Source organism: Nicotiana tabacum, chromosome 22 (assembly GCF_000715075.1).
Source record: "Nicotiana tabacum cultivar K326 chromosome 22, ASM71507v2, whole genome shotgun sequence".
Classification (NCBI taxonomy): Eukaryota; Viridiplantae; Streptophyta; class Magnoliopsida; order Solanales; family Solanaceae; genus Nicotiana; species Nicotiana tabacum.
Genome location: NC_134101.1, coordinates 99,092,469 through 99,103,004, shown reverse-complemented (window position 1 = coordinate 99,103,004; position 10,536 = coordinate 99,092,469). Strand labels below are relative to the sequence as shown.

At 38.7% G+C, this 10,536-nt stretch overlaps 1 protein-coding gene and 1 long non-coding RNA gene across 2 annotated transcripts; both read right to left on the bottom strand.

Moving 5' to 3' along the window:
* Positions 1-345: 345 nt before the first annotated feature.
* On the bottom strand, positions 346-2,161 carry LOC142176548 (uncharacterized). Its single transcript, XR_012705212.1, has 2 exons — positions 1,890-2,161; positions 346-1,234 (listed from the first exon to the last, which is right to left on the bottom strand). It is a non-coding gene; the product is annotated as an uncharacterized LOC142176548 (long non-coding RNA).
* Positions 2,162-6,561: 4,400 nt separating this feature from the next.
* Positions 6,562-9,590, bottom strand: LOC142175994 (uncharacterized). Its single transcript, XM_075243016.1, has 4 exons — positions 9,498-9,590; positions 8,403-8,886; positions 8,182-8,327; positions 6,562-6,660 (listed from the first exon to the last, which is right to left on the bottom strand). Exons 1-4 carry the CDS (start codon positions 9,588-9,590, stop codon positions 6,562-6,564), a joined length of 822 nt encoding a protein of 273 aa, XP_075099117.1.
* Between the last annotated feature and the right edge of the window lie 946 nt (positions 9,591-10,536).

The window sequence follows — 10,536 nt, the reverse complement described above, 5'->3', positions numbered from 1 at the left end:
TGAGTAGACTGAGAGTTTGACATCCTTAAGTTTTCCTGAAATTAAGATCTCAAAGAATTAGAGTAAAACAGAGTGTGTGGTGGATTTTTGTATCAAATAGCCACTATTATCCTTAGCCCCATGGTAGGCGCCAAATTGTTTACCCTCAAAAGCTGATAACAATTGAATTTATATGTGGTTTTAAGGATATGTGAATTAATTCAATACAAATAGTAAATTGCGTTAGATTAAATAAATAATAGACTTGATAAAGTATCAAACCAATTATAGGGGTGAAATCGAACTCGATAACAGCCTTAATGAAATGCCTGTCTTTGATCCCGGACTCACAAATGAAGCACTTGGTGAACAAAAATAAGAACTTTCATAAACAGAGAAAAATGAAAGTAGATTTCCTTGATGCGCGTGTTACAATGTGTTTAAGGAATAATCAGACCCCTTTTATATAGTAGGGGAGTTTTACCCTAACTACAATTCTATAAAAGGTAAAAATCTTCTGTTTAACTAATCACTAGTTCTCTATCGATATGTGCCGAGATTCATGTTGTGATATTCAGTTGGTTGCGAATATTACAGCCTTTTGTTGGTCATGCTTGGTTACCTGGTAATGCTTTTCGAGTCCTTCGAAGTTCGAATCAGACATGGGGGCCATGACCCCGATACTCTCGAGGGCAAGTATTTTGCTTGAACCCCGGATCGAGGATCTCCTTGCCTCGATTCTGGTTCCTTGCCTTCACGTTTCTCGCTCCATTTACTGCATCTGAAATAGAGGCGTCCCATGGGTTCGATTTTGTCACGCCCCGAACCTGGGGGCGAGACTGGCACCCGGTGCCTCACTTAACCTTGCGTACTAACTTGCGACTAAGGAACTCTGAACATGTGATGTCATACTTTGGACATGGTCCAAATTGCAAGACAACTACGAAGACTGATTAAATATCAATATAAAGCTGGGCCGACAAGGCAGTCGTAATTATTGCAGCCGACAAACCAACCAAATATACATACAGGGCCTACAAAGCCAACATATTTCACTAACTGACAGGATATGTCTACAAGCCTCTACTAGTGGATATACTGTGATTGGAACGACTCCCCGACCTACTCATACCATATATACACAAGATGTACATAGAACTCTAGACCCGGCAACTCCGAAAGACATGGAGCTTACCGATCAAGCTGAACTCGGGCAACACTTAATGAGGAGGTCTACCCGCCTGTCTGTCTGAACCTGCACGCATGAAATACAGCGCCCCCAGAAAAGGGACGTCAGTACGGAATAATGTACTAAGAATGTAAGGCAATATACTGAAAGCTGAAACTGAACTGATAATATAATAACTGCAAGTAACTGGAAGTTAAAGATAATCTGAAGATATGCTTACCTGCTGATACTGATTCAACTCTCTCAATATAGTAAGTAAAATAGTTGTCCGGCCTTATAAGGCTCGGTATATATATATATATATATAACTACTCTATATATATATAACTACTCTGCCATAGTAGGCTCACTCATAGGCGCTCAGCCATACTAGGCTCAGTATCTCGGCCAACTGGGCTCACTCATAGGTGCTCGGCCTCAGTAGGATCGACATATAACTTACCATCTGATCAGAGATTGCCCAATAGGGGCCTGCCCATCGATTATAGCTCGATGGTAATGAAAATACTTTAATACTGTATATATAAATTTTCTGCTCTCTTGACTAGAAGAATGAAATACTCAAATGAATATGAAGTCCAATTAAGAGAATATTCTAACTTGTGAGACTAGCAAAATATACGTAAATTTCGGGATATGAATTTTTCTTTATGCTTCATTATCAAACTTGTGTAATGACAAGATCATGCCAAAATGAAAGAAGAGCTTAGCCTTAACATACCTGTTCCCAGAATTATTTGAACGAATCTGCTTTTGCAAAATATAGACGAAATTCTGCTTTGAAATTCTCGAAATTCAGAAGCGAAATTCGTAGCTCTTTGAAATTGAAACGTTGGCTAAAAATTGAATTTGATGAACCAAAATGATTCTACTTTCACGTTTTTGGTTCTTTAAAACCAAAGAATGCAAAAGTTATTTGACTTTTAATGAAGGAAAATGTTTCTGCCAAATGTCTTTGGCTTCTAAGCCAAAGGCTGAATTTTGGACTTTAAAGCCTTTACAAGGCATTCTTTCTAAGGATAAGATTTGAAAATCTTATCTGAATTGAGTTATGACCACATTAGCCACTTGGCAAATTGACTACTTAGTCATTTTTCAAATCTTGTGGCTTCTTGCCACGTGGGATGGGGGTTTAGTTTAATAATTTTTTTTATCCTCTTATTAGTTAATTGGGTAATGTCCTGTTATTCAGTAATTAATCAATTACCCGCATAATTTAAAAATTACCACAAATTACTTAAAATTTTATTTATTTTTAAAATACTTCATATATACTTTATATATTATACGACCGTAGTCATATGGTACCTTGCATGGTACTAGTTTAAAATTATCAGATACTAACGCTCGGCCCGTATTTTATCCCAAATCGACAACCTTCAACGAAACTCATTTTCTTTAATTCGTGTACCCTTTCCTTCATGGCACTTGGTTATTGCTTGTTATAAATCGCATAAATATGCTAACCTCCAGATAATCTCATCCCCGAGTCTACGTCAATTAACTGAAGATGAAATTTTAACATAAGAAAAACGCGAGATATAACAGGTTTCATCCGTATACAACTTTAGTAGCTAAGACGAAATAGAATAATATGTTATCTTGTACTCAAATATCATAGAAAATACTATATTTGGTATGGCCTTAAAAAATAAATTGTATTTGCTCAATTATCTGATATGAATTTCATCTTGTTCATGTTGGAATTCAAATAAAAAATACAAGAACTAAACAAAAGAAGATTCTACATTGTTAAGCTTAGTTATCATACAAAGAGTTTAATTGGATGGGCAATGTTTAAATCCAGCTAAATTTTTTTCTAGAAAGAAATAAATGATTATTATTGAAGAAAATCGAATTTATTTCAGATTATTTTATCCAAGGTGAAGTATATCGTAACGTAATATTATTCTCAAAAGGTATAAATTCCATTAATATTTCATGTAAATTTAACGTGTATGTAAATTATTACTGTAATGTTTAAAATACTTCTTAATCCGCATATCTATTTTAATTTTTTTTATTTATAAAATAAAAATATAGTTAACTAATTAAAGTTGTTTGTTGATAATATTTTAGTGATACAGTACTTGAGTTTAACTGATTAAATATTATGTTACCAAATATGACAAAATAATAAAAAAGACCCTTTAATTGATAATCAAAATCCAAAACAAGTATTTGTTTAAAATTCTACTTTCCCTAACATTTCTTTTTTACTTAACAAAAGTGGTCAATAAACACGTGGTAGAATTAGAGTGAGAAGATATAAAACTTACGTGTAACTTGAATTTGGACAAAGTTAAATTTCAATTATATTTAAGTTTGAGTTTAAAAATAATTAAATTATTCTAACAGAATAAACGTTATGATATACTATAAATCATGTATTTTGTTATAGTATTTATTATAGAATAATTTTTTATTTATTTGTTCAATTCAATAAAATTTTATTTTAAGTAGATCATATATTTGTTTGTGTGTCCTTTGCTTATATAGTAGATGATCTAGTGTATAGAGTTTAGTTTATACACGGAAGATTAAATTATTTGTTCTTATAAGTCATAAAGTTTATGTTCACAATCTAATGATGGAATTGGACTGTAACGACCCGATCAATCCTTTTGTGTAATTGAACCATGTTACCCCTTTTTATACTTCATACATGTGTGTTTATGATTTTATGACTTACGGGGTTAGTTAGTTTTGTTCCAAAAAAATTTCGGATGATTCAGACCTTTTGATTATTGACTTAGAAGTTTAAATTAGAAATATTGACCAAGCTTTGACTTTTGTGAAAATGACCCCGGAACTGTATTTTGATGACTTCGACTATGTATCGTGATTTCGGACTTGGGAGTATACCCGAAATTGATTTTGGAAGTCCGTAGGTTGAGTTGTATTGATTTACCGAAATTTGACAATTTGAAGTTGAAAGTTTGCCTGTAGGTTGACTTTTAACTATCGAGCTCGGAATTTGATTTTGGGACTTGGAATACGTTCGTTATGGTATTTAGAACTTGTCTATAAAATTTGGTGTTGTTTGGAGTTGATTTGATAGCATTCAGACGTTTAGTTGTAACTTTAGAAATTCTTGAACTTTACTTTGAAATTCATGCTTTTTAGTATTCGATTCATAGTTTTAGATGCTATTTTTATATTTTGATAGAGCGAGCAAGTTCGTATGATATTTTTAAACTTGAGTGGATGTTTGGTTTGGAGCCCCGAAGGCTCGAGTGAGTTTCAGACATGTATTAGAGTGTTTTAGATTGAAAACTAGAAAATATGGTGTGCAAGCACCCTCTGGTGTCGCATTTGCGAAGACTAGGTTCGCAATTGCGAGCTTAGCAATCAGGCCTCATGTATCGCAATTGCGATACCTGGCTCGCAATTGCAAAGTAGCTTCGGGTAGAGGATAGTTCACATTTGTGACAAAACAGTCGCATTTTCCATAGAGACAGAAGAGTCGCAATTGCAACCTCCTCATGGGACTGACGGTGGCCGCATTTGCGAGAAATACTTCGCCATTGTGAGGGTTCACAATTGCAAACCCATGTTGCAATCGCGACATATGCAGCTGATCAAAAGGGCTGCAAGTCGGGATTTCATATCTCATTCTCACGTTTTTGAACCCTAAACTCGGTAGGAAGCAATTTGGAGAGGAGATTTTCACCTACAAACTTTAGGTATGTGATTCTAATCTATTTCTAATGATATTCCATCAACATATTTTAGATTTTTACATCAAAATCATCTGAATCAAAGTGAAAATTTGTGAAACTTTGTCAAGTTTTTGAAAAACAAGAAATTGAATTTTTAGAGTCGATTTGGACTCGGATTTTGAAACTAATCACATATATGAACTCATGGGGTCATGGATAGTTGAAATCTACTATTGGACCCGGGTTTTGACCAGACGAGCCTTGGGTTGACTTTTTTTGACTTTTTAAAAAAAGTTTAAAGATCTTAGCTTTATCTTATTATAATTGATTTCCCTAGCATTATTTGATGATATTAAATCGATTTTTGGTTAGATTTGAGCCGTGTAGAGGTAAATTTTAAGGAAAAAGCTATTTTCAAGTGTCGAATTGGCCTAGTTGAGGTAAGTATTTTGCCTAACTTTGTGTGTGAGAACTACCCCTTAGGATTGGTATCGATTGATTCAATTATGCTATGTGAAAGCTATGTATGCAAGATGACGAGTGGGTACACGGGTTGTACGTGGTATATGACCGGTTTAGGCTACTTAAACTTTTTCCTTGGTGTTTTCCATTATTTAAAATTATTGTTACACATTATCTCTTTCATTGTGAGTTATTCTTATTTAATATTGTGGTTATACATTGTCTTTCATTGTTGAGTTATTGGTGTTGCAGTTGTAAAAGTCGGTATCACGTTGAAGCGAAATTATTATTGTTAGAACATCTTCCTTGTTGAGCATTTTTCATTTATTGTTGTGGTTAATATTCTTGTACACGTTGTGATGGATCTATGGGCTATTTTTTGGCAATATTGATATTGATGATTGTTGGCAAGTTGTGATATAGGACACTTGTGGTGCGAGTTGTTATTATAATGTGTTATTGACACGCATGCGGCTGTATAAGGCTTGAGGTTAATGTACTTGTGGCAGTATAAGGTGGTAATTATGTGCGTATTGCTTGTAAGGGAACTACGTGAAGCCGCGCGATCTCATAAGGTGGGCTAAAGTGCGTGTAGCCATTTCAAAAAAAATATTTTCAAAACCTATTTCAAATGTAACGCTCACGCGACGGCATAAGTAAGGATTGTGATTGAGATTGTAAATTGTGAATGTGAGCGGTACCTTAATTGTGATTCTTGATATATATATATATATGAAACAATGGAAAATAGAAATAACAAATGGCAACAATAAGTAAACAGGTGAATAAGCAACAAAATAATCAGAACATAGTTAAAGTATGAATGAAATCAATTAAGGAAACAATAGACAATTCAAGTAATCAAGTCGTTTCAACACATAATGCATAACAACAATTTCCCCAAGGCACCACACCTCTAAATCACAAAACATAAGCCACAATCACAGCTATTACCCATATGGCACCTCGTGCCCACATTATCAATCACTTCTTACGGCAAATATCTTGTACCACAACATAAATCTCACCTACACGGCAATGTGCATGTGCCACCATGTACATCATATTCGTGACAATTACCAATAAAATGTTCGAAGGATTCATTTAAATAAAGTAGAACATGATGACAATTTAAATAAAGTAAGCATCTAATAGGATACAACAACAACCCAGTAAAATCCCACTAGTGGGGTCTGCGGAGAGTAGTATGTACGCAGACCTTACCCCTACCCGAAGGGGTCAAGAGGCTGTTTTCGAAAGACCCTCGGCTCAAGAAGATAAAAAGATAAAAAGAGACAATATCATTATTATCACAGAAACCATAAAAAATATAAGAAAAACAGGAACAACATAAAATCCAGAAGAAAGCTGCAAAACAAAAGCGATAACTAGTAAATATGCCCGGCACTAAAAAAGAAATAGTAAGACACGACATTACCACCCGTTACCTAGACAAAACCGTACAAGACTACTCTAGCAATGGAATGAACTAATGCAAGACCCAACTACCTCCTAACCTACAACCCTAATACTCGACCTCCACATCTTCCTATCAAGTGCCATGTCCTCAGAAATCTGAAGCCTCGCCATGTCCTGCCTGATCACCTCTCTCCAATACTTCTCATGCCGCCCTCTACCTCTTTTCATGCCCTCCACAACTAGCCGCTCACACCTCCTTACTGGAGCTTCTAGGCTTCTCCTCTGTATATGCCCGAACCATCTGAGTCTCGCTTCCCGCATCTTGTTGCACACCTTCTCCCGAATATCATCATTCCTAATCTTGTCCATCCTAGTGTGCCCGCACATCCACCTCAATATCCTCATTTCAGCTACATTCATTTTCTGGATATGTGAGTTCTTAACAGGACAACACTTAGTCCCGTACATCATGGCCGGTCTAACTACCGTTTTATAAAGCTTAACTTTGAGTATCGGTGGCACTCACTTGTCACACAGGACTCTAGATGCTAACCTTCACTTCATTCATCCTACCCCAATACGGTGTGTGACATCTTCGTCGATCTCCCCTCCCCCATGGATAACCGACCCAAGGTACTTGAAGCTGCATCTACTTGGGATGACCTGTGAGTCAAGCCTCACATCCACGCCCATTTCCCCCGGCCCAACGCTTAACTTACACTCCAGGTATTCCATCTTCATCCTACTGAGCTTGAAACCCTTAGACTCAAGAGCATATCTCCAAACCTCCAGCCTCTCGTTAACACCAATACGTGACTCAACAATCAGAACTATGTCATCGGCAAATAGCATGCACCATGGCACCTCCCTTTGAATATGGTGTGTTAGCTCGTCCATCACCAGGGAGAATAAGAATGGACTGAGCGTAGAGCTTTGGAGTAACTCCATAACAACCGAAAAAATGCTCAGAGTCGCCTCCTACTGTCCTTACCCGAGTCTTAGCCTCATCATACATATCTTTAATCACCATAATGTAGGGAACCGACACGCCTTTTACCTCCAAGCATCTCAAAAGAACTTTCCTAGGAACCTTGTCATATGTTTTCTCTAAGTCAATAAACACCATGTGCAGGTCCTTCTTCCTATCTCTATACTGTTCCACCAACTGCCTAACAAGGTGTATAGTTTCTGTAGTAGAATGACCCGGCATGAACCCGAACTGGTTGTCGGATACAGACGTCGACATCCTCACCCTCGCTTCAACAACCCCTCCCACACTTTCATGGTATGACTAAGTAATTTGATACCTCTATAATTGTTACAACTCTGGATATCACCTTTGTTCTTATACAGTGGAACCATCGTACTCCACCCCCACTCATCTGGAATTCTTTTTGCCTTTAAAATAACATTGAACAACCTAGTCAACCACTCCGAACCTGCTCTCCCCACACACTTCCAAAATTTTACCGGTATCTCGTCAGGCCCGGTCGCTCTGTCCCTACTCATCTTACTCATAGCTCTCACCACCTCTTCAACCTTGATGCGCCTACAGTACCCAAAATCACGATGACTCTCGGAATGCTCCAATTCACCTAGCACAGTATCCTGATCTCCTTCTTCATTTAGAAGTTTATGAAAGTAAGTTTGCCATCTCCTCTTAATCTGGGAATCTTCCATCAATACTATACCATCGTCATCCTTGATGTATTTCACTTGGTCTAAATCACGAGCCTTCCTCTCTCTCAACTTGGCCAGTCGGAACAACTTCTTCTCCTCGCCTTTCTCCCCCAGTTCCTCATACATACGACCATAAGCTGTAGTCTTAGCTTCCGTGACTGCCAACTTAGCTTCCTTTCTAGCTACCTTATACCTCTCCATGCTAACTCGCCTCTGCTCCTCACCTTTGCTCCCCACTAACTTTAGGTACGCCGCCTTCTTCTCTTCCACCTTACCTTGGGCCACTTCATTCCACCACCAGTCTCCTTTGTGGCTGCTAGAGGCACCTATCGAGACCCCTAACAAATCTCTCGTAGCCTCCCTTATATAGTTTGCTGTCGTAGACCACATAGTGCTTATGTCACCACTGCTCCTCCAAGCTCCCATTGCCGACAATCGCCCCTCCAACTCTTGATTCTCGGTCTTCCTCGAGCATACCTTTTCCTCCTCTTTAACCTAATACCGATATCCATCACCAACAGTCTATGTTGTATCGTGAGTATCTCACCTGGAAGCAATCCTTGCATAACCCTCTGTCACACCTCCTGAGGAGGAGATAGTCAATCTAAGTCTTTGCCACCGCATTTTGAAAAGTGACCAAATGCTCCTCCCTCTTCGAAAAGGTAGAGTTCGCAATCACCAACCCAAAAGCCTTAGCGAAGTCCAATAACGAGGTACCTCCTTCGTTCCTCTCCCCAAAATCGAAGCCTCCATGCACCTCCCCATAACCACCTGTGGTCGACCCAATATAACTATTGAAATCCCCTTCTATGAATAGCTTCTCATCAGGCAGAACCTAGCGCTCAATCTCATCTAATCCCTCCCAGAAACATCGTTTAGCCTCTTCATCTAAGCCCGAATGCGGTAAATAGGTGCTAACAACGTTTAGAGTGCACTCTCCAACCACCAGCTTAATAATCATCAATCTATCATTCACTCATCTAACTTCAACCACAGACTCTTTAAGTTCCCTATCCACCAAGATACCCACTCCATTCTTACCCCTCTCGACCCCCGAGTGCCAAAGTTTATACTCGTCCGCGTCCCTCGCCCTCGACCCTACCCACCTTGTCTCTTGGACATACGCTATATTGACCCTTCTCTTCTGGAGGATCTTCACCAACTCTATAGACTTTCCCGTCAATGTACCTACATTCCATGACCTAATTCTCAACCAATGGACACCCTTGTACCCTTTACCTCCCTTGCCTCCCGACCTGCCCCCTAACCCTTGCCCTACTTCCCTCCCTACCTCCTGCTCCCCCCGAGGGCATGACCTCACTCGACCATCCCAGACCACAGCTACTATATCTACGTCAGACTAAGGGGAATCACTAACAAACACAAGGCAACAAACCAAACTAGAAAAAAATAAGTTGCAACTACAGGGTTACTAATACAATGAGTAAAATAATATGGACTAAGACAAAGTATAAATTAAAGACTAAATTAAAGGCTGGGGATCAGCAAGATATGTAAAACTAAATATCTTAGACCCTCCGAATAGGGCATGGGGCAAATACACAGGGTCTAAACAATACAGGTGAAATCAAATAATTACTGATCTAAGAAAATAAATCACGGCTATAACACAATACCAGTATAGAACACAGTACTAACAGTGAAACAAATTTAAACAAAATGTGTTTAAGACAAAGTGCAATGAGATAGGAATGTAGAACCTGGTACCGTCGACGGAGTTAGTGGTGGTCGTCGAAGAACTGGCCGAAGTTGTTGGGTAATGAGTTGCCTATCTTGGAGACGGGTCTGGTTTGTGTGACACCACGGCACTGCAACTCGGCCTGAAACCCAACTGTGGTTGTTCCCACTCATCGGCAACTGGTCTGTGTCTCGCCGGAGTAAGAGGGGGAGAAGACAGGATGGAAAAGAGGAGAGACGGGGTAAGAGAGACGGGAAGAGAGAGGGAGGAAGAGTGTTGGATGATGGGGAGGAGAGAGGAGTGAGGGGACTTACCTGGGTGGAGGGTGGTCGCCGGCGACTGAACTAGTCGCTGGTTTGATCTCGTTTTATTGTGTTACCGTTACTGGCAGTGAGATTTTGAAAGAGAAAAGTCAAAATTTGATATTCAGAGAGAGAAAACGGGTA